General features: G+C 39.2%; 1 protein-coding gene across 2 annotated transcripts in view; it reads left to right on the top strand.

The window, feature by feature from the left end:
* Nucleotides 1–25,054, top strand: part of Pkib (cAMP-dependent protein kinase inhibitor beta) — a 103,288-nt gene that overhangs the window by 68,873 nt on the left and 9,361 nt on the right. For both annotated transcript variants that reach the window (XM_052163666.1, XM_052163665.1), the window contains 2 exons: nucleotides 5,488–5,592; nucleotides 20,296–20,472. In XM_052163666.1, coding sequence (XP_052019626.1) covers nucleotides 5,508–5,592; nucleotides 20,296–20,472 — 262 coding nt within the window. In that variant the 5' untranslated portion in view covers nucleotides 5,488–5,507. The remainder of the gene's footprint in view (nucleotides 1–5,487; nucleotides 5,593–20,295; nucleotides 20,473–25,054) is intronic.

Here is a 25,054-nt window from a genome sequence, read left to right as displayed (position 1 = left end):
CTTGGAGGAAAAAGCAAACAATGTCATAAGAGTTAGGTTTTATGTTTCTGGGAAGGGAAATGAATCATTTACTAGCTAGTAGGAGAACTCATGATATGAGGACGAGAGCTTGGCTATGGAGTATTTGCAGATTTCCAGCCCTGTTGGAACAGCAAAGAAATAGCAATGGAAATTTCAATGGGGTTAGCAAATCCAAGAAAGAGAATTACAGCTTAGTTCCCAGGAACAATCTGAGCAGTATAGAGAAGTTCCATTGGTAATATGGCCCTCAGAAGGCAGAGAAGTCATGGGGAACAGAAATGCCTAGGCAGATGAGCTTAAAGGCCACCTCAGACTTTCAAGGCTCTCGGGAAGATGGTTGAGACGCCAAAATTATTCAATTGGCACCAATTATTCAATGAAATACCAGTAAGAGTCACTGAAATAAACATTAGGCTCCAAATATCCTAGGCTGGAGCAGAGGATGTAAGTCCAGGTATTCCAACCTAATGTTAGGGTTGAGACAATTCAAACAACTGTAGAATAGAATAAGTTGTACCCCACTGTTGATTGGTGTGGACATAGCACATATGTGAACCCAATGTCTCCCCCCTTTTTATCCTTCAGCTTGTTTTTCTAGGGAGAAAAGCAGAATTGGTATTCTGGGGTATCTTAATTTTTTCACACCATTGTTAGAAAAAGCCAAATACCACCTGACACTGAAGACTCAAATTTGAGGGCAATTCATCAGTCACATATAGTGACAGCATGGGGATGGGGATGGGCATGGGCAGAACCCTATACAGGGCCACACAGTAACCACACCTGGGAATCTAGTAAATAACAGGAGTTATGGGATGCAGTTTTTATATATAAAGATACGCAGGTGCCATTGTAGACAAAAGGCTATAATTGGTTTGCTTGATCAATTATTTGTTATTGGAAACATGTTAAGGGAGGGTTTTCAAAAGCTTTGGTTTTTGTCCCTTTGATAAGGACAGGTGTCTGGCTCAGAAATTTTATCTATAGCAAGAATAAGTGAGGGAAGTATGGCTGGGCCATTTGCAAGTTGTTGTATCAGCGTTTGGCCTTGAATTTTGTCCTTAGTCCAGCATTCATACATGATATCAGGTGGGTTGTCCATTTGTTTTGTTTAATTAATTAATTAATTTTGCTGCTGTTGTTTGCTTGCTTGCTTCTTGCTTGCTTACTTGGTTGTATTTGATTTTGTTTTGAGATAAGCTCTCACTATGTTACCCTGGATGGCCTGGAACTCGCTATATGGACTAGGCAGGATTCGAATTTGTGGCAATTCTCCTAAATATGCCTCCTGAATTATAGGATTATAGACATCATTTGTAACTAGACAGGAACCAAGACCTTTAGGAACAAGCAAATGCATTGTGGCTTGGATGTAAAGCATATACCTGACAAAGAAAAAAATATTTTGAGCTGGCAATTGAAAACATGAACGGGGCTGGAGAGGTGGCTCAGTGGTTAAGAGCACCGACTGCTCTTCTGAAGGTCCTGAGTTCAAATCCCAGCAACCACATGGAGGCTCACAAACATCCATAATGAGATCTGACACACTCTTCTGATGTCTGAAGACAGCTACAGTGTCCTTACATATAATAATAAATAAATCTTTAAAAAAAAAAAGAAAACATGAACTTTACTATACGTCCTCTTGTCCAGTTAATAATGGCAACCCAGGAACCTGTGTGACTCTAATGGCTGACTTAGCTCATTATCTCCAGACACCTGATTATTATGCCTGTGATGAGAAGGACCTGTGGCAGAGATTTGGAGTGTCATTTTGTCAGTTTGTCTTTAAAATAGGAATTCTTTGGAAAGATCATTAGGCTACTTCTACTGGCTGTCTCCAAGGCCTAATCATCTCTAGGTCTTTATGGGAGGTTGAGTTCTCACTAAATGTTTTTTCAAGCTCCCAGCCTAAGCATCCTAAGTGACAAGATTATTTCTCAGTTGCTATTACTCTCTCGGACTAGTGATCAGATAAGGACTATTCTGATAGGTTAAATTGTGGTGTAACCCTACTAGGAGAAATGTGTTAACCTGGTTCATGCTTTGAGCCTGAGTCTGTAAAGCAAGAAATTCTCAGTGTTCTTTACCTAAAAGAGAAACTCTTGCTAACAGTGACAAGTTTGCATATGTGTTTAGATGGCACCAATGGCTAAGGAATCCAGTGTTAAGGTGAATCCTGGCAGTGTGTCCGGTGAATGGCCCCTTGGCATTATCCTTTGTTAAGAATGTTTTTGGTAGAAGAAAAAAGGAAAAGACTCTCCGTGAAGATCCATTATGTGTATCAGAAATATTACTACTGGATTTACTTTGTTCATCCAAAGAAATTTGTCATATTGCAAAGAACACTGGGAAATGGAGAAACCATGAGCCACATGGTGTCTGGCAAATGACATAGCAAGAAGACCACCACTCCTGGGGAGAGAATTTGTCAAAATGCCAAAATGTGACTGCACTCCATAGCTAAGATCCCAGTAGACATGAGAAGTTACTCCAGGACTGCTTCAATGACCCAGAGCATATGGGTGCTGGATGCTTTTGAGAACAGGCTCAATCTGCTCCAAAACTTTATTCTAATTTCACTGTCTGCCAGTCTACTGGAATATAGTATGATGTCAGAAAATACATTTTTTCCCACCAGAATCCCAAGGGTAATTTATAAACATCATAGTCAACCCAGAGACTAGGGGTATGAGATGAAGTGGTCAAAGTCTCTGCTTCTCATCATTTGCAATTTGAACAGATTATCTAGTTTTGTTATTCCTTTTGAACACGGACCAACTTTTTAGTAATATTAATATTTCTAAATGAGTATGTTGCCTCAAAAACCTAAAGAAAAATGATATATGTTATCTTATTTTTCTATTGCCATGATAAAGTAACATGGCCAAATGTCACTTATAAAAGAAAACATTTAATTGGTCTTTAGGTTCCAGCGGTTGAAGGCCATGAGGGTAAGGCAAAGACGTGGCATCAGGGAGTGCTGAGGGCTCAAACCTTGATCTCAAAGCAGGACTCTGAGAGTACATACGGCGAATGCTACAAGTGTTTTGAGTCTCAAATACAGGAAAATCTCCCCCAACAAAGACATATCTCCCAAGCCTTCTCAACCAGAGCTACCAACTAGGGACCCAGTATTCAAACATATGAACCTGTGGAGGCCATTATCATTCAACCTACCGTGGCTATTGAACCTGTATTCAGCTGTGGGCATTGACAATGTCGGTATCTATTCCTTGACAGTGTCAGGGATGGAAGGCCCATGGGTTAACAAGTGAATTGAAGTATTTAATGTCTGATGTAGTGACCCACACGCTCTGTAGTGACGTAAGCTCTTTGGTACTATTTCTATCATTAATACATGTATTTTAAGCAGTTGCATGAAGGAACTGTGCAATGCCATTGCTGCTAATGGATCCCCAATGTAGCCTAGTTAAGATGTGTTGTGATTCTTTGTAGGTAAAAGCAACTATGACCAAAAGGTTGTTGAAGTACATGGCAAACCATTCATATTAGTCTAATTAATAATAGTAAAATATCAAGTTATTGATTGGATGAGGTCAGCAGTTTTAGTATCAGGTTGTTAGCTATACAGGGCTTTATGAAATGGGACTTTATGTTATGATGCAGACATCCACTGTAGAACATCATGTCCTTCTCCCCAAGATTTAATGCAGGACGAAAAAAAAGTCCAAGTGAGATAAAATGTACAATCAGAGTAGTCACTCCTTTACCCATCCGCAGTTATATAACAAGTTTTGATCCATGAAGATACTATTTTAAATTAAATGAGCCACCTTAATTATGTTAACATAGGGGTAGTGGTGGGATAATCAGGATTTCTTATTTTGCCAGACAAATTTGTGTCTACAATCTAGTTTAATTTGCATTAGGTTAGAATGTCTATGTTTACCATGTGATATTTTAAGGTGACATGTGCTATATTATCACAGGAATTTGGGTAAAATGTTAGTTCTGTTGAATAAAGCAATAATAAGTCTGTTTTTAATCTTATTTATTCCACCTAAGATTTGGGGAAATAATATGTTCAAATTTAGTAAGCACTTCAGATTTACCTGCAAGTGGGCCATTTATTCACTTACTTACTTATCTTTTCATTTCCAGATGAGGTTTCTATGTGTAGAACTCTCTTTGTAGACCAGGCTGCCTCAATTTCAGAGATCCGCCTACCCCTGCCTCCTGAGTGCTAGGATTAAAGGTGTGTCCCACCACCACCTGGCTAAAAAGATTTAATTTTTCTTATTTTATGTGCATTGGTGTTTTGCCTGCGTATGTTTCTCATTTGATGGTGTCAGATCATCTCGAACTGGAGTTACACACAGTTATGAGCTGCCATGTAGGTTGGGAATTGAACCCAGGTCCTGTGAAAGAACAGCCTTCTTACTGCTGAGATATCTCTCTGGGCCCCCTTAAAAATATTTAAAGCCATGGTAATTTGCCAGTTGGTACATTTCAGCAGACATCATTGTAAATTATTAACCTATATTGGAGAGACACAAAAGTAGATCAGAGCCCTTTTACCTTTGACCTATAATTCTTTCAGTTAAGTTTTGGATTTCCATCTCGATTAACTCATGCAGGTTTGTTTCAGGTTGTTTTGCTGTTTTCCTTCCTGTGTATTTGTGTTCACAGTCTTTATCTTTTTCAATTTCTTTTGTGGTGATTGTGAGGACAGGATATATTTGGTAGGGGTGGTAGGGGAGGGTCCCCTTCACCTTTATCATATATGTTTCTTCTTGAAATCAATATCTTCATGTTTAAAGGTCTACCTCCTGGTAATAGTTAACTTGCATGTTTAAAGACCTTGGGTTTGGATTAATGTCTACAACAGGTGCCACAAGGTTGCCAAGGTATGATCTACAGGATGCCATGGATGTTTTCCTGCAATCCCATAGATTAGGGGGTTTGTCTCAACAGAAGCACAGTCAATAATGTGGTTCAGAGAAAGGATGGATGCTTGATTTGCAACTCAAACTTGATTAAGACCACCCTCCAGAACAGCCCCACATTATTATATGGGTAAACCCTCCTACTTTCTCTTTTACCAATGTTTAATGGAAAAATAACTCTCTGGGAATATTTTGGATTTCTATCCAGGTAATGTTTTTACTTCAACTTCGGTCTTTACGTAACTGTCTATTGTACAGACTTTTGGTGCAAATCTGGGAAAGTGTCTAGGAACTTGTTGGTCTGCATTCTAAGTGGCTGCCTCTTCCTCCTAGGAGCCCTAATTCATCACCCTGGGATAGACGTCCACATCCAGCAAAGTTATCTCTCTATGGCTTGTATGTGGTCTTGGGTTTATGATTGCAAAATTAGATTTTTGGTGTGCTTTTAGGCAAGAATGCTTGGGCCCAGGGCAAGTTGGCAATGGGTTTTGCATCCCATGATTGGATGAGTGCCAAATGCTCCTTCCTCTCCCTATCCCCTTTTTGTTTTCATCAGCACCTGGGCCACAGGCCACCATGGATGTACACCCTGATGCCCCTGGGGGTCAAAAGAAAACTAACGAGACCAGCATGGGAGGCGGCAGCCCAGAAGCCCAGCAAGGTCACTACCCTGCATGAACAACAACTGGAATGCCTTAATTCTCTGCAGGAAGGAGCTTTCCTTCCTTCCCACAGACAACCCAAGAGGGTTGTCCCTTGCCGGGTCCCTTGTATGTACAACTACAAACGATATCTATATTGTAACCTAAATTAACTCATGACAGTCACCAGGATAGACACAGCAAGCTCTAGCCTGCTTAGTGAGCAGGGCTGAAGTTCTGCTTGGTCAAGGAATGCCCATGGAAGAATCCACTTCAGGGGACAAACTGTGAAAGAAACTCAACCTATTATCATGTGACATCAGAGTATGGTTAATAATAATTCATTTTGGAGACAAGGGCTTCATAGTGTGGAAAGAGACAGTACTAGACTGGTTGACAGAGACAACATACTGTCATACAGTCCACCGTTCAGAGTCTCCAGCATTGAGAGGTTCTGTTTCAGCTTTTGCCATATCTCAGGAACCAATTAACCAATAGCAATAAATTTATTCTGACAAAATATTCTTGAGCTGTGACTGCTGGGAAGACTACATAGTTCCTGGCACCAGCAATTTCCATTCCTTCCTAACCACCCTATTGGTGAGGCAGAGAATCCCTCTTTGGAGAGCTGGCATTAGCTGAACATATCTAACACTGGCAGATGAGATCCACAAAAGATTGGGGTCATACATGTCCATAGCACATGGCCAAGAACATTGCAAGACCTTGGAGAAGGTAGAGTGAATGACCGAGATCTATGAACTGCAATGAGAATCTGCTGCCCACATGTTCCCAAAGAGGATAGGATTTGTCTTGTGCTAAGTAGGAGCTAAAGTCTGCTACCTCAGGAGAAGTGGGAACAGTGACTGCTCCCTGCATTAAGAATGATTTAACTAGGGTTTTACTGTGGCAGCGGAGTAGAGAGAGACATGATATTAAGCAAATCAAGGTCCTTACCAATTTACTAGAGGTCGGGGCAGCATACCTTAATTTTAATACTATAAACCACATGAAGGAATGAATCCTGTAGATAGTCATAAATGATCCCAAAATGTGCAGAAAGAATAAATTTTAATCTGAAAGTGAATGGTATTTGGAGTTAAAGACTCTCAAGACTATGAAGGGAAAATGAAGACCTGAGATTTAAAATAAGGACTGTTAAAGAATGAGGCATTTATGTATTTGAACATCTGTGTATGTGAAGATCTGTGACCAAATGAAAAGGAAACTTTGCTATTATTTGCATGTGAAAGAACTGAAATGTAAAGCCAGAACTAACTTTTCTAGAAGTGTTGGATGACTTCATGACCAAAAAAGCAAACTCCAAAATACAGCAACCATGAAAACCCAGTACATTTTAATATTAGGATCAAATATTTCTAAAACTCTCTTTTAAGTGATAGCTATGTTGGAAAATAAGTAAGATAATTTTTCATAAGCCCAGAAGAATGAAAGATCACAAAGATCAAGGTGAGTGCTACACGAGTGAGTGTCTTTTCCCTTCTCTGTCTCTGTTTCTGTCTGTCTCCTCAATTCTTGGATAAACTTGTCTATTCTAGTTTCATTTCAAGTCTCAGGACCAGGATGAATGCCTGAGTTCAATGTCAGAGGAAAACTGAGATTGTAAGTCACCGACAGGCAGAGAATCCAGTCCTCCCTTACTCCATTTTTAGAGAGAAGGATAATAAACTTCACACAGGCCACTATGTTAGACATCAATCTCATTTAAAATGGTCAGGCCCTCTCCTAACCATATCCGGGCCAATGCTCAGTCACAATCAGAGCATCCTGTGGCCTAGTCAAGCAGGCATGTGAAATTAATCATTTCAGTTGTCAAATTTCTTACCTGCCAATGTGGATTGACATGAGATTATGTGAGGTGCTTGCTTATTCGACATAGAAGAAGAGTCATTCCTGTCAAAATGAGGGTAAAAATAGACTTTGGGGGAGGGTATTAAGTCAGGGTTTCTCTGTGTAACAGGCTCCTGCTGTCCAGGACTTGCTTTATAGATTAGGCTGGCCTCAAACTCACAAAGATCTGCCTGCTGAGTCCTGGAACTAAACGGCTTGTACCACCATGCCCTGAAATATTCCTAATTTACAAAGATCAGTAGTCTCCGTGAATTTTTAAAGTTTATGCTATAATGTAAAAGATGAGGTATTTCAGTGGATACAACATATAGTAAAGAATTTTGTGGAAAAATACCATGATTATATGGATATAAATGATCTGCTCATAAATACACATATTATGTCTTTAAATTATAATGCCAAAATAAGTGGACTTATTTTATGTAGTTGTGCTAGATGTGTGTGATTATAAGAACTACCACAAGCTTTGAATTTTTGCATAAGGTGGAGGTGTATACATTGCAGTTCATTCAGTTTGTCTTATCTATCTATCTATCTATCTATCTATCTATCTATCTATCTACTTATTTATTCACTTTATATCCAGATTGATGCTCCCCCCTCCTCCATTCCCCCTCAGTTTCTCTAATAGGGTAGAGGCTTTTCTGGATATCCTTGTATCCTGGCACATCAAGTCTCTGCAAAGCTAGGAGCATCCTTTCCCAGACAAGGTAGCCCAGTTAAGGGAGCATATTTCACAGACAGGCAACAGCTTTAGGGATACCACCTGTGCCAGTTGTTGGGGGCTTCACATGAAGGTCAAGTTGCACATCTGCTACATGTTCAGGGAGCCTTGGTCCAGCCTGCGTATGCTCTTTGGTTGGTGGTTCAGTCTCTGAGAGCCCCCAAAAGTCTAGGTTAGATGACTCTGTTGGTTTTCCTATGGAGTTCCTATCCCTTTCAGGGACCTCAGTTCTTCTCCAACTCTTTCCATAGGACTCTTTGAGTTCCATCCAATGTTTAGCTGTGGCTCTCTGCACCTGTCTTAGTCAGCTGCTGGGTGGAGCGTCTTAGAGGATGGTCATGCTAGACTCCTGTCTGCAAGCATAATAAACGGTGCTTGCACGTGTGTCAACTTGGGCTAGTCATTGGTTGGACATTCCCTCAGTCTCTGTTCTATCCCCTCCCCTTCCCTGCATTTCTTATAGACAGAATAAATTTTGAGTGTAAAGTTGGTGTCCTTATTGCTCCAATTGGGTTCCTGCTTGGCTACAGAAAGTGGTCTTTTCGGGGTCCATATCCCCATTGCTGTTTTTATTACCATTGCTGTGTAGTACAGCTTGAGGTCAGCGATGGTGAAACCTCCAGAAGTTCTTTTATTGTTCAGAATTGTTCTAGCTATCCTGTTTTTTTGTTTTGTTTTGTTTTGGTGTGGTTTTTCTTTTCCCCATGAAGTTGAGAATTGCTCTTTCAAGGTCTATAAGGAATTATATTGGAATTTTGGTGGAAATCGCATTGAATCTATAGATTGCATCCTACTGATCCCTGAGCATGGGAAGGCTTTTCATCTTCTGATATCTTCCTATATTTCTTTCTTCAGTGATTTGGAGTTCTTGTCATATAGGTTTTCTACTTGCTTAGAGTTATACCAAGGTATTTTATAGTATTTGTGACTATTGTAAAGGATGCTATTTTCCTAATTTTTTTTCTTGGCCTGTTTTTCATTTGCATAAAGGAGGGCTAATGAATTTTTTAGTTAATTTTGTGCCCAGCTACTTTGCTGAAAGTATTTTTCAGATGTAGGAGTTGTCTGGTAGACTTTTTGGGGTTACCTATATATACTATCATATCATCTGCAAATAGTTATACTTTGACTTCTTCCTTTCCAGTTTGTACCCCCTTGTTCTCCTTTAGCAGTCTTATTGCTCTAACTATGACTTCAAGTAGGATATCAAATAGATAGGGAGAGAGTGGGCAGCCTTGCCCAATCACAAAATCTACAGAACAAAGACAGAATATTTAAAGCAGCAAAGGAAAATGGCCAGGTAACATTCAACTTAATGAAAATAATTATAATGCAGAGTCTACTAGACAAAAACTATATTTGATACTCTCTGTAGCACACTTATTGAATTTTTACATGAAGTATTTATTGTTTACATTCTATTTCTAATAAGTCATCTAGTCCGATAGTTTAAGTTCTTTATTTTTGTCCTAATTTTAATATTAAGCCATCCTTGGACATTGCATTTGTAAATGGTATGTGCTTTGGTAGGTTACCTTATAAAACCTTTTTTGTTCCCTAATAGCTTTCAAATGGTCCTCTTTGATGCCGGTCTGGATAACATTTCCCATACTCATCTTTCTTATGTAACTAGGGGATTGTCAGGTTTCTCCAGCGTCCACAGGAAAAGATACACTTATGCATTTTAATGACATTTGTTTCTTTATAATAAGAGTTCCAGTAATGAGTATGCCCCAACTCAGTAACAGTCTATGTTAGCTAGCCTTTTCCTTTAGTGAGGACTTATCTTTTACTCATGGGGGTCCTTACTGCGTGTATTACAAGTTTTAATCTTTCTGTCACCATTTCCTCAGAATCTGGCCCTGAGCAAAGCACTCTGCAGGTGCTCAGTAAGATAAGGGTGAAAGGCGACAGCTGCCCTTTGTAACTGTCCCAGGAGGTACAACTGAAGAATTAGTAAGGATGGATAGGCCCCTGGTCTTTCTAGGCTGAAGCTAACTTATCAAGGCTGCTCAGCCTCCTTTTCTTTAAGACGGTCTTAGTAATAGCAACCCTACAATGCAGGATCACATACGAGGATTTTCACTGAACAGCTTAAAAACTGTGTGTTCAACATGATTTTGTCAGTGTCCCTATTATAAATATTTATATGGATCTATGTAACGACAATTACAATGAGGCCATGGATGTGAGAGAGTGTGAAGGGGTATATGTGAGAGGTTGGAGGTAGGAAAGGGGATGGAGGGAGGAGGGTGTAATTATATTGTAATTTCAAAAACTAAGAAAAAAACATAGCATTTTAAAAAAATCGTCATTACAGAAAATTTGTAAAACAACGACCCTGGAAGAGAAGACAAGACGTCACAGCAGCTCTATCCACACTAGACCGCTGTCCTTGTCTCTATCTAGTCTCTTACTGGGTTGTCTCCTCACACTTTTTAAATAGATTTATATAAGTTTCAAAATCATTTTTTCACTTGCTTGTAAAAGCATATTTCAAATATCATTTTTCATTAATTCATTGGATTTATATAACAAAAATATGGTCACATTTTTATTTTGCAAAAGATTTTGTGCACTCCAATGAATCCATTTAAATATATTTTCATCTACTTAGCTTGACTATAAGTTAATATATACATAATTCGAGAAAAAATATTTTAAGGTTACAATTTGTCTTATCATTTGCTATTTGTTTGAGTTTTATTACTGTTGCTTTATTTGATTTTAATATATGATCTAAAAAAGTCCTCTAAATACTTAAAATTTTGCTACTGTGATTCTGATTATTGTTTTCACGTGATAAACGTTAAAATGCTTTCTTTTCTTATAATGAAAATAAAAAACAATCCAGACCTCAAAAGGGTGCAATCATTTTTTTCTATTTTCTCTGGGGCCGGAGAGAAAAGATGAAAATTATATTAATTTACAGAGAGAATAAGATAACATTCTGAGAAATTTTTCATTAAATAGATAAAATAAGATTCATTACTAAATATTAATATACATATTAAATACATAAATACATTCAATATAATATATAAAGATGCATATTTATATGTGAATATATTTATATAATATACATATATGTGACTATATACATGTATATATGCATGTGTATATAATATATAATATGTACATTATATATTATACACAAAATATAAATAAGTTAAGTATGACACTTCAATATATTATATATAAACTACATAATTATTATATATAATATATAATATGCACATGCAAATATAAAATTCATTATAGTATGTGTTATATATAATATACATATATGTGAATGTATATATTCAGTATAGATTATGTATATTTTGAAGTACCACACAAAAAAACATTTCAAATGAGGTCTTCAATGCATACTTTGAGCATTGGTGTGAGTTCTTAAGGACTCCAGAAGTGATCCACATTAAGTCATACCTGCCTCCGATGTGGTCCTTCCATGTACGTTGTCCACATACAGAAATTGAAAGTCTGATTATCTAAAAGGGAACATCCCCCAAAATGACACATGATTCTTTTTATAGTCTTTTGACTTTCAGCAAGTTCTCTGCTGACTAAGTTCCTACTATTGCTATCAATAGTTTGATATAGCCCATTTTACTCTCTTGGACTCAAGCAGCCAATGTTCCTAAATGTTCCTGGTTAGTAACTACACAGATTAAATATATCATCAAGGCTATGATAGAGCATTTTCATGAACGCCAATGTTCTCTTAAGCCGTCCTATGATTAAGTCTCTAAGGACAGCCTATGACCTGGGTTATTCTATTGACTTTAGGTCAGTTAGTTTGTTCAGTTTAATATTAATAAATTCCTTTCAGAGAAGGTTTGTGTCAGAGCATAGAGATACTGGATGCCTGGCTCAGGATAAAAGTTGATGCTGTAAGAGTTTTGCATTAATTATGACTCTGAAAATGATAATTAATATTTGTTACACACACACACACACACACACACACACTCACGGCCCTGTATTTTCCTAGTTTATGGCCTTCATGCAGAGCTATTTGAATGTGATAGCATAACAAAATGCACTTTGTGGTTGAAACCTTTACTTAGAGTCTTGTTGTTTATCTTGTTCTTTAGAAAGGTGAAAGTAAACTTTACTGGTGACTGCCTCATAGTTGGTATCGGTATCAGCTTGTGATTCACATTTGTTTAGTGTCCAGGATTTACACAAATCAGAGGAACACAAAATCATTTCTAGTGTGACCATGATGGTTATAGTAACTTCTCCTTCTCTCCTCTCTACTGATGTCATCAACTGTCACTTGACATTAAAGCTGTGCCACCAATCCACCTGAGGTGAGTGCGAGTCGGTTCTAAGAATTCTAAAATTGCATTATTTCCCCCACAAGTGCAAAATGTGAGGTTTGGGTGTCTTTCTTCCTGTTTTGAAATATGAGGATATTTTGTGTCCAGGAGCAATTAGAAGAGAAAAAGGGTGAGTTGGGGCAGATCGCAGGTCAGTCTCTAACCCCCATCACCTTGTTTCCTGTGGAGCCACGCCCACTTCTGGTGTTGGAATGAAAGTTGTCCCTCTGCTCACCTGGTGCAGGTGATGCTCAGCATGTGGTTTTGTGAGTCCCTAGTCAACACTGGGAATTCCTGTCTCCCTAACTGAACAGTAACTGGTGTGGTGCTCCTTCGGTTTTTAATTCTTCTTTTTCAAATTTCTATCTGTCTTCTTTCTTTCATGAGAGTGGTTCCTTCTAATCCTTGCTACATTTTTTCCCCCAATTTGGAGCTCTTAGAAAGGTGAGAAGAAGACTGGTAAAATGATGGAAATTGTAATACAGGAGGGTACCTTGGTGTGGTTTATAGCTAGAAGGAGTGGCATTCACCTGAAGGAGAAGTAAAAGTGTCTGTGTTCTAGAAGTTGCCTAGCACATACGACACACAGAGATACATAAATATGACAAATGCGCATGCGCGCGCACACACACACACACACACCAAATCAAGTGTATTGTGTATAGCCCTAGTTCCAATCTCTATAGCACTAGTGGGAAAAGATCATGTATTAAAAAGAAAGCACGTTTATTTTTCAGGAGAACATTTAATGCATTAGAAGCTTTATTTTCTCCTCATCGGTGGCTGCTTTCTTCTGCTAGGAACTGGAGCAGGAGGAAGTAGGATAGCAATGAAAATAAAATGCTATCTAGACTTGGGAAACGTTTGACAAGTTGGCTTCATGTGACTTAAGTTTGGATTAGACTGCTCCTCTGTAAGCTCCAATGGATTTGAGGAGGCCTCATAACAGATTGGTCTCTAGAATTATTTATAGATATTATTTATATCCCCTATCCCCACACTACCATACGCAGAGCTAAGCATTCTATGCCATGTACTGAAGTATTCATCATACTCCATTTCACTTTATATTATTACCATAAGTAGGTCTGTTTTGAAACAGTAAGTATTACAGTACTGGAAAGATATTCAGATTTATCTATAACTTCATCTGGAATTGTTTGGATTTGAGTACTAAATGCTTAAATGCTTAAAAATTTTCTGGGCTAGAACAACTTTAATATGGATATAAATATTTGTTGAGGATTTGTTACTGCAAGCAAAAGTCTGAACATTAAAAATGTAAAGTAAACTTTCATCTATTTTTTGTCTTATACTAGAGATGTAGATATGTCATAAATAGAGAAATTTCAAAGAGGCATATCTTCAAGTAAGAATGTAATCTTATACATATGCAAATACTTGTCATCCCTGCTTAGTCTAGAATGGAGTTGTCACTTGGTTGAATTAGTGTGTTAAAGGATTCGCATCTTTTACTTACTTTTTTGACATTAGGACTTGAGGTTAAGAAAGGTGGCTGGAGGGAACAGACTATGTCTCATCTCAGTACACTTGGCTTCCTCTTTGTGGCTTGTGGGATGGTGCAGGGCTTGCATGTGATTACATGGATAAACATCTGATCCGTTGGTACCCAAAGAAGCAACTATCCTGTGTCTTTCACCATGTTTGGAGGTGGACTGTGTATACAAAACAGAAAACCTCAAAATAAGTATCTCTACCAACAGAGAACTGGAGAAAACTAACATAAAATAGAAAGATATTGAGAGCTGGATAGATAGATAAAAAGTTTGTCTCCCTTCTCCTCTCCTTTCCCTCCCTTCTCCTTTTCCATGGAAAGTGTTTATTGCTAAAGCCTCATACATGCTAAGCCTTCATTCTATCACTGAGTTAAGTTCTTCACCCCTAAGTGTCAGCTGAGACCAGTATCTTTTTTTTTTCTCTTTGCCTTTGGTGGAGAAAAACTCTCACTTCCTAAAACATAATTTTTAGAATTCCTTTTTGCTGTTGTTATTCTAGGTGCTCCTTTCCCCAGACAGTCTGACTCAGACTGCCACTCTAAGAACTAAGTTAGTAGGTTAAAAGAAAATTATCTGAAGTGTTGGGCGCAGAATAAATAGTGGTTTCACTGTGGGAAGTGGGGTGACAGAGAGGGATCAAGAGATGAAAAAAGAAAACCATCAGTCTGCTTATATTCTCAGCTTCAAGTTAAGACACAAACAGCCTTAAGAAAGGCTGGTATACAGTCTATGGGTGGAGAAGCCATGAGATCTGTTTGTAGCTACGCTTTCAACAAAGAAACACGCTATTTTCTAGCATTCTCCTAACTCTACTGGGATTTTAGTGATTATGCACACTGTTGTGTGTACGTATGCATACATTATGTATGCATGGATGTATGGATGTATACATAAACCTAGTACATCTTACTGTCTACATTTGTGCTCATCCTTTACCCTCCATATTTTGGAGACTGCCAAAAAGCTGGATTACATGTATATATGACTGTGTTATGGTCTTTGTTAAAAGCTACATTTTCAAGTATGATCACGAATGTCCGGGGCAATAAAAATGTCATTATGTCACTGGGAATACATGGCTTCGGTGGAATCTTCTAATGTTCAAATGGTTCCAGCTCTTACCAGCAGCACAGTCTTTGTTGACAAAGCGGAACTCAACTAGAATCCTCTAGTTAATCCTGAAAACGACGAAGAGGAAGCTTCGCTCCTGGGTCAGCCGCCTTGGTTAGCGAACATTTGTGTAACTAGCTTTTCAAGTTTGCAGACTGTGAGATGCCTAGAAGCTCGCCTGATGCTTATTTCCGTTGGTTGTACTGCCTCATCTTCCCATGAACTATGTTTTTGAAATCTCACAAAGCATTAAAAGAGAGCAGTTATCTTTCTACGGATACCGTTCCTTACAAAATGTAAAAAGCACTACTATCTAGAAAAAACAGAGAAATAAAGTGACTATTTAGGGAAGGGAGGAACATTCACTTCGTGATTTTTCTCTTTATATGCTCAAATAGTGTTGTTAGGACCTTTCTGTGCTACGATTGTCTGATGACTAGTAGCTTGTCTTGCTTCAATCTTTCTATACTATAAAAGTAATATATGTTCAGTTTTTACACATTAAAATGTATCAAAGGAACGAAAAACTGGTTGATATGGTCTATATTCTGTCTGCAGTTCCCAAATAGGCCTTTTTCCCTTTATACAAAAGCAAAGGGACTCATTATTTTCTCCTTTTTGTTCCTATGATACAAATATTACTTTTACATTTCAAAGACACACTATGGGCATGCTTGCCTGTATGCAGAGCCAACACTTTCTCCTTAACCTAGCAGTCTAAAATTAATAGCAGGATGTACACAGTTTATTCACATTTTCATGATGGACTTTTTAATTGTGTCCAGTGCTGCAGGGAGCCTGTTGCCAGAGAATGCCGAGAGCCCGATACTAAAGCCAGAACCAAGGGCCCTGAAACCTCTCTGTAAGCCACCACATGTCGGATCAGAAAGACAGAGAGCTTTCCACCATAGAATGCCCCATCTTCTCACAGTTCTGACAGGATGAGCTCTCTCAGTCTACTAGTCGTAGGTGTCTTGGTCAGCACGAGCCCCAGGATCTGGGAGGAGCTGGATAGGAATGTGAACTGAGAGCCAGCAGAACAAAGCCCAGAGGAAGGCAGTATTCTTTTTTTTTAATTATTTGATATATTTTTTATTTATATTTCAAATGATTTCCCCTTTTCTGGCCCCCCACTCCCCTAAAGTCACATAAGCCCCCTTCCCTCCCCCTGTTCTCCCATCTACCCCTTCCCACTTCCCTGTTCTGGTTTTGCCCTATACTGCTGCACTGAGTCTTTCCAGAACCAGGGGCCACTCCTCCGTTCTTCTTGTACCTCATTTGATGTGTGGATTAGGTTTTGGGTGTTCCAATTTTCTAGGCTAATATCCACTTATTAGTGAGTGCATACCATGATTGATCTTTTGAGACTGGGTTACCTCACTTCTTAATCAGATCCACCCACACTACTGAATGTAGCTGACACCAAGAGCATTGCCATGTTCCATCTGGGAAGCTCTTCACTCCAATTGGCCAGCCCTCATGGTCATGTTTTCATAACTCACCTACCCCATGATGTCCTTTCTCTCCATCTTTCCTCCCCTACTCCACATAAACACCCCTGAGGTCTCCTGCCTCCAACCCCAAAACTAGGGACCAAAAACCCCACCTAACCTCCAACCCCAAAACTAGGGACCTTTCTTCTCTTCCCAGCTATAGGCTGTAGGCATCTTTATTCACCAATCAGTGATCACCTGAAGGGCAAGGTTACACAGCATCACTGGGATCTACATGTGGATTCTTGTGACTGGGGCAAGCAGGCCTTGGAAGCTCATATTTAGCATTACAATACATAGCAAAAACCAAACCTTCAAAAGGGCTGAGAATTCTGCTTCCACATTGATAGTTGTATCCATCTTTTAGAAACTCTCTTTTAATATTCAAGTTGAGATTTGTGTAAAATATAGAAAATATAAACATAATTAGAAGTTCATTTTGATAGAAGATTAAAAAATATTTTTAACTTTTTTTTTAACCTGGTAAGAAAGGAATCATTTGATTTAACATTATATTTAAATATTTAAAATAGTATATCTTGATATTTTTATATGTGTTGTTATAATCAGGTTTAAGGCTATGGACAATTCAACATGAAACCAGGGTCTGGGCTACCAAGCCAATTATAGTCTGTTTCCAGTTACATGGAGAGTTGATTTTTTAGATAAGCATTTGAACATGGTTATCATGTCTGAGGCAATGTTTACTGGGGATAGAGTTGGGGCCTGAGGACTCACTCTGCTTTCAAGATGGTATCACCTACTTCTTTACAAGCTATAGATAAGAAACCTTAACTGACATCAATTCCTCATGGGTAATGGTTCTTACAAACTATCTATATTTGTTATATTTCAGATAGTTCCTGTGTCTGTCTCATACTAACACACACACACACACACACTCCCTGTTCAAAATTAATGAAGAACACTATTTAGAGGAGGTATACATGCAGCTAACTGCATATATTACCAGGATTTTATAATTCTTAATAATCCATGCCATTTTGATTTTGGTGTTAACTGGACTATGCTTCTATAGGATGCTAGATTAGTGGTTATGCAACTTTAAGTCAGTCATGGAATCTCTCATTCTCAGTGATTACATCCATACAATTTAGACCATACCTTATTACTTTATGGAATTACAGTGAAGTTTAATGAGGTGGTAGATAGTATTGAAGAAATGCTGGGGTCTCTGTTAGGAAGTTCAAGAGAATGCTAGCATTAAGGTCCTATTCGAAACAATAAAGATACACAGGAGGAAGGTCAGATAAACTGTAGGGAGAGGTGACCAGTGATGCAAATAGTGACTCGTCAGTTGTTCTTACAGAAACAGAGAGATGTTTACCCATTATCTGTGCAGATAATGCTGTGAATCAGACAGGGTGATTGTCGTGGCTGATTTGCAGAACTGAAACTGGGACTTATAAATTTAAATGAATTGCCTGCTGTCATTTTGTAACTCTGTAATCAAGTGGATTTTTTTTTTTTTTGGAACTAACAATAGTCCAGTGTTCATTATACTTCTCCAAGCCATTAATGCCCAGACACTTGGCAAGTATCAAACAGCTGAAAGTCTAATTCCAGATTGTGTCTGCAGACCTCATAGGATGCTCACAAAAGGAGACGAGGTAGCTCAGTAAGAGAAGGTCTCTTTTAGGGCACATTCAGCCATCCACAACACTCCTGAGAACACATAGGGCACCACGTGAATTCTTACACGCAGTGGACGAGAGCTGTGTTCCTAATTCCAGCTGCAGCGTGTGTACATACTCTCATTTTGCTATTAGCATTTTCTTAATGGAAAATCGATTGTCTATGAAAAGCTATCCTTCAGCTACTCTGAGAAGGCTGGTTTGGTTTCCTCAGGCCAGTGTTGGCTATGTCATAAACACCAAAGAGGATTAAATCCACTGGGCACATTTTCTGTTCTGAAGTAATTTATCAGAAAGCATAAACCCGTGCTTTGCTTTCCTTCTGAGTATAAAGACCCTGCAGTGGTTCTGTCACCACCAATGGCTAGGTGAACTTCCCTGGTCTGGGATTGAACTCAGGGACATGTCTGAGGGCTGTGCAGAACTGGCTCCATCCCTTGCCTGGGCATCCATGGGAGAGCTAGTCCTGAAGGCATAGGAGCAGGAGAGATGTCCCTGTCCCTCACAGCTACACTAGGGAGAGTGGGCCTTGTACCTCACCCAGCTGCACAGTAGAGTTGACCCTAGTGATGGGGGTGCCAGTGAGCTGGCCCCAAGGGTGTGAGTGAGGGAGAGCTTGACCAGTAACTTTTCTGCCCAGTGGCAACGTGAGCTAGAAAAGAGATGCTCTCCCCAACCCTCGTGACTGGTGGGAGAGCTGGTCCTGGAGTCAAGAGAAAAGAACAGAGTGGGCCACGCCCCTCACCTGCCGCAGCCCTCGGGAGAGCGGGCTCTGCACCTCCCCAAGGTAGCACAGTAGAGCTCGCGCTGGACATGGGGATTGTAGGCGATCAGGTCCGAGAGGGGGCGAAGACAGGAGAGCTGGTCCTGCCTCTGGTCTGCTTGCGGTGCATGGATGAGGGAGAGATGCCCTCCTTCCCTCCTTTGTCCTTCTCCACCTACGGCAGCTTGTTGCAACGAACATTTGCAAGCAAAGTCGTATGGACAAACGGGTATGCTGTGGGACGCGCTGTGACACACGGGAGCTTATGCAACAAGATACTTTTTTCCTCTGTTGGAGGGCAGGTTGCTAGGGTGGAGGGTTGGTATGGGGGAGGGGACAGATGAGTGGGATTGGGTGCATGAAGTGAAACTCACAAAGAACCAATAAAAAGTTAAAAAAAAAAAAAAAAAAAAAAAAACCTCTCATCCTTCTCAAGGCCATACTAGAACCTGATACATGATACCTACTCAACAAATTCAGCCAATGCCTTCTGCCATCACAGCTTCGGAGTTAAAGCTCAAACCCAATTCTTAGGAAAACTTAGGGGGAAAAAAATCATATTTGAAAGACAGCTTGGTTTTTCAGAACATGTAATAGCTGCAATCTCCTGTACAACGAATGGTTTCTTAAGAATTGTCAGAGAAGGATCGTTACGAAGAGGGTTACAAGGAGTCATTGCTAGGTGCTTGCAATGACTGTGTCCTCTCCAAGGCAAGCGACACTGTGCCTAGCATAAACCTGAGCCTATTGAAGCCTCTCTGAATCAGCACAAATGACGTCACAACGGTGGAGGGGAAGAGTCCCAAATATAAAATAGAATTTATTTCTAAAGAGTAAGGAAACATGCTTTGTTTATTCACAATTACAGTGATTTGGTTTCAGCCCAAATAAGTACCACAAACAAATGCTCCGGGAGTGGCCACTCCAGTCCTTCTTCATTGGTTGCCAAGCCCTGGGTTGGCTGATTCTTCCATAGAAAAAGCAGAACAAAAAAAGTCCAGGCCTTCTACACCCTCAAGCGTTCAAGTGTTGCTTTGGGATCCGGGATTATTTATAGCAATCTGGTTCAAAGAAGTACTTCCTGCCCTATTCAGCAAATGCTCACGTGGGCATCCCAGAGCCAAGGCGCAGACACTGTTACTGCCACTCGAGATCAGCTCTGCAAGCCTGTAGCGGTTTTGATGTAGCCATGGGTCTCTGAGGTGACCCTTTACCTTTGAACAGGCTCTTTTTTTTTTTTTTAATGTGCACTTTCTATCTATAGATTCTGTGATGAGGACAGATTCGTCAGAGATGACTGATGTGGAATCTGTGATGACCAGTTTTGCGTCTTCAGCAAGGGCAGGCCGTCGCAATGCCTTACCCGACATCCAGAGTTCCCTGGCTGCAGGTGGATCCTCTGACCTTCCACTGAAGCTGGAGGCGTTGGCCGTGAAGGAAGGTAAAACTCCTAATCCTCGGAAATAAATGTCGCATTGTCGTCTCTCCTTTTTAACCTTTTTCTCTGGAGCACCCTTCTAACTAGTTATCTCTTTTTCCTTTTTCGTTTTCCTTTTTGGTTTTTTTTGTTTCATTTTTTAATTTTAGTTTTTTATTATATTCAACACAATATATATTTTTATACCAATCATAAAAATGATGGGCATGTTATTAAATGAACATAAAATGATACAGGCTTTTTGGGTTTTTTTGTTTTATTTTTTAATTTTAGTTTTTTATTATATTCAACACAATATATATTTTTATACCAATCATAAAAATGATGGGCATGTTATTTTGGGGGGGGGGGTTGGTTTTTTGTTTGTTTTTTATTCGATATATTTTTTATTTACATTTCAAATGATTTCCCCTTTTCTAGCCCCCCACTCCCCGAAAGTCCCGTAAAGCCCCCTTCTCTCCCCCTGTCCTCCCACCCACCCCTTCCCATTTCCCCATTCTGATTTTGCCAAATACTGCTTCACTGAGTCTTTCCAGAACAAGGGGCCCCTCTTCCTTTCTTCTTGTACCTCATTTGATGTGTGGATTATGTTTTGGGTATTCCAGTTTTCTAGGTTAATATCCACTTATTAATGAGTGCATATCATGATTCGCCTTTTGAGTCTGGGTTACCTCACTTAGTATGATGTTCTCTAGCTCCATCCATTTGCCTAAGAATTTCATGAATTCATTGTTTCTAATGGCTGAATAGTACTCCATTGTGTAGATATACCACATTTTTTGCATCCACTCTTCTGTTGAGGGATACCTGGGTTCTTTCCAGCATCTGGCAATTATAAATAGGGCTGCTATGAACATAATAGAGCATGTATCCTTATTACATGGTGGGGAATCCTCTGGGTATATGCCCAGGAGTGGTATAGCAGGATCTTCTGGAAGTGAGGTGCCAAGTTTTCAGAGGAACCGCCAAACTGATTTCCAGAGTGGTTGTACCAATTTGCAACCCCACCAGCAGTGGAGGAGTGTTCCTCTTTCTCCACACCCTCTCCAACACCTGCTGTCTCTTGAATTTTTAATCTCAGCCATTCTGACTGGTGTAAGGTGAAATCTCAGGGTTGTTTTGATTTGCATTTCCCCAATGACTAATGAAGTTGAGCATTTTTTAAGATGCTTCTCCACCATCCGAAGTTCTTCAGGTGAGAATACTTTGTTTAACTCTGTACCCCATTTTTTAATAGGGTTGTTTGGTTTTCTGGAGTCTAACTTCTTGAGTTCTTTATATATATTGGATATTAGCCCTCTATCTGATGTAGGATTGGTGAAGATCTTTTCCCAATTTGTTGGTTGCCGATTTGTCCTCTTGATGGTGTCCTTTGCCTTACAGAAACTTTGTAATTTTATGAGGTCCCATTTGTCAATTCTTGCTCTTAGAGCATATGCTATTGGTGTTCTGTTCAGAAACTTTCTCCCTGTACCGATGTCCTCAAGGGTCTTCCCCAGTTTCTTTTCTATTAGCTTCAGAGTGTCTGGCTTTATGTGGAGGTCCTTGATCCATTTGGATTTGAGCTTAGTACAAGGAGACAAGGATGGATCAATTCGCATTCTTCTGCATGCTGACCTCCAGTTGAACTAGCACCATTTGTTGAAAAGGCTATCTTTTTTCCATTGGATGTTTTCAATGGGCATGTTATTAAATGAACATAAATGATACAGTCTTTTTGTTTGTTTCTTTGTTTGTTTGTTTTAAGTAGAGCTTAAAATCTTGGCTCCTAACCGTGGTACAAAGCCAAAATAACAATTTTTAGACATTATAGTTCATTGTGACAAGGCTGTACTTCAATGTCCCTCACATCACCAAAGGATTTTACCTCCATAGTAGCTAAGCTAAGAGTTGACAGTTCTGCTGTGCCAAGGAATGAATTGTAGGCACAATTATTTGGATATAGATTTCCTGCTATGGTCAAAGCTATTTGACTTGAGTGATTGTCATCATTCTCAGCCCATGGGAAACAGGTTATATTCATTTAAGAAATGGTGTGTTTATTAGAATGGTCTATCCATGAAGTCATTCAACTGTTTCAGTGAACAATGGTCCTGCTTAGAGGGTGGCACAGACATTAGGTGAGGGTAAGATTCTGGTTCATTGGTTGTGATGATTTTGAAAGTATTCATCTCTGAAAAAGAGTAACTTATAAGGCCATCTTCAAAATTGATGCAATAATTATAAATATCAAGTAAAACATTCAGTCTCACTCTTTGTTCTTCTCTTACAAGCCACCTCCCAAATTAATTGTCTACATTTCTTTTCGCTGTATAAATACTTTTGAAATATGTAAACTGTTCTGAAAACCATAGTATAGGGTAAAAACATCAAATACACAATCTGACTAATTGAGAGGCTAGGATAGGAGAAGCGTGATTTCAAACAAGCAGGAAATGTATATGGATTGTCCAACATTGGACATATTTCCCCAATCATCAAATTAGAGAGACCACTGGTTAACAGCCAACAAATTTCTAATTCCTCGTATTTTTGAATTTCAATCGATTAGGATAATTTTCATATTAGATATTAAGGAAAAGTGTTACTTTCTGTTACTTTTGTTGTTAGAGGTGGAATTATGTTTGTGTGGGTTTGTTTCTTGCTTTTTTTCCCTCCTTGTGTTGGTGTTTTCCATCTATTATCCTTTGTAGGGCTGGATTCATGGAAAGATATTGTGTAAATTTTGTTTTGTCATGGAATATTTTGTTCTTTCTGTCCATGATAATTGAGAGTTTTGCTGGGTATAGTAGCCTGGGCTGGCATTTATGTTCTCCTAGGGTCTGTATGAGGTCTGCCCAGGATTGTATGAGGTCTATCTTTCATAGCCTCTGGTGGGAAGTCTGATGTAATTCTGATACACCTGATTATGTTACTTGACCTTTTTCCCTTACTGTTTTTAATATTTTTTCTTTGTTTAGTATATTTGGTGTTTCGATTATTATGTGATAGGAGGAATTTCTTTTCTGGTCCAGTCTATTTGGCATTCTGTAGACTTCTTTGTATGTTCATGGGCCTCTCTTTCTTTAGTTTAGGGAAGTTTTCTTCTATAATTTTGTTGAAGATATTGACTGGTTCTTTAAGTTGGGAATCTTCACTCTCTTCTATACCTATTATCCTTAGGTTTGGTCTTCTCATTGTGTCCTGGACTTCCTGGTTGTTTTAGGATAGGAGCTTTTTGCTTTTTGCATTTTCTTTGACTGTTGTGTCAATGTTTTCTATGTTATCTTCTGCCCCCTGAGATTCTCTCTTCTATTTCTTGTATTCTGTTGGTGATGCTTGCACCTATGCCTGATCTCTTTCCTAGGTTTTCTAGCTTCAGGATTGTCTCACTTTGTGATTTTTTTATTGTTTCTATTTCCATTTTTAGATCCTGGATGGTTTTGTTCATTTCCTTCGCCTGTTTGATTGTGTTTTCCTATAATTCTTTAAGGGATTTTTGTGTTTCCTCTCTAAGGGCTTCTAGCTGATTACCTGTGTTCTCCTGTATTTCTTTAAGGAAGTTATTTATGTCCTTCTTAAAGTCCTCTATCATCATCATGAGAAGTGATTTTATATCTAAATCTTGCTTTTCTGGTGTGACAGTGTATCCAAGACTTGCTTTGGTGGAAGAATTGGGTTCTGATGAGGCCAAGTACCCTTAGTTTCTATTTTTCATGTTCTTGTGCTTGCCTCCTGCCATCTGGTTATCCCTAGTGCTACATGTCTTTGCTATATCTGACTGTATCCTGTCATCCTGTCATTCCTGTGATCCTGATTGTGTCAGAACTCCTCAGAGTTCAGCTGTCTCTGTGATCCTGTGATTCCAGGATCCTGTGATCCTGAGATCTTAGGTATGTCTGCGCTCCTAGGAGTCAAGCTGCCTGTGGGACCCTGAAATCCTGGTGTGAACAAGCTCCTGTGATCCTGTGATCCTGTGATCCTGGGCCTGTAAAAATGCCTGGGAGTGGAACTTCCTCTGGGTGTTGTGGGACTGGCTGAGGAGTTTGCACTCAAGGTATGCTCAGGACACCAGCCCAAACAGACCAGAAGGAACCTGTGCCCAAGTGATCTCTTTTCTTCTTAATCAAAAGCTCTCCGGTTTCAAGGCTAAAGTGAATTTCTATACCTTTCTGAAACTAGGCAATTTCATTGTTATGTCCTAGGGGTCAACAACATAGAAACTGGTATTCTGTCTACTGGATGTGCATGATCACGTGTTAGGATTCTAGGTTCAACCTCCAGTACAAAATCAATTAAGCAATCATGAATATTAATCATTGCACCAAATCTGAGTACTGTGGCTCATAACTAGTTCATTGTCTGTCTTAATCTGCCACTTTATAACAAGAAGCAATGAGAGATGATCCCAGTCACAAAGTGTCTTCTTATTTCTATCATTGCTATGTCACCTACTGTTCAATTTTACAACTGCTGAATGCTAGGAACCCCACTGATGAGTAGGGCAGATGTAAACTTCAACTGTCAGAGATTTTATAGAATAACAAGAGTGCTAGATTTTTAATGAATAAATAAATAGTCTAACAATGATATACTTTATCAGAAA

This window comes from Apodemus sylvaticus, chromosome 19 (genome assembly GCF_947179515.1).
Source record: "Apodemus sylvaticus chromosome 19, mApoSyl1.1, whole genome shotgun sequence".
Lineage (NCBI taxonomy): Eukaryota > Metazoa > Chordata > Mammalia > Rodentia > Muridae > Apodemus > Apodemus sylvaticus.
Note: the sequence above shows the minus strand (reverse complement) of the source record. Positions and strands in the feature narration are given on the sequence as shown.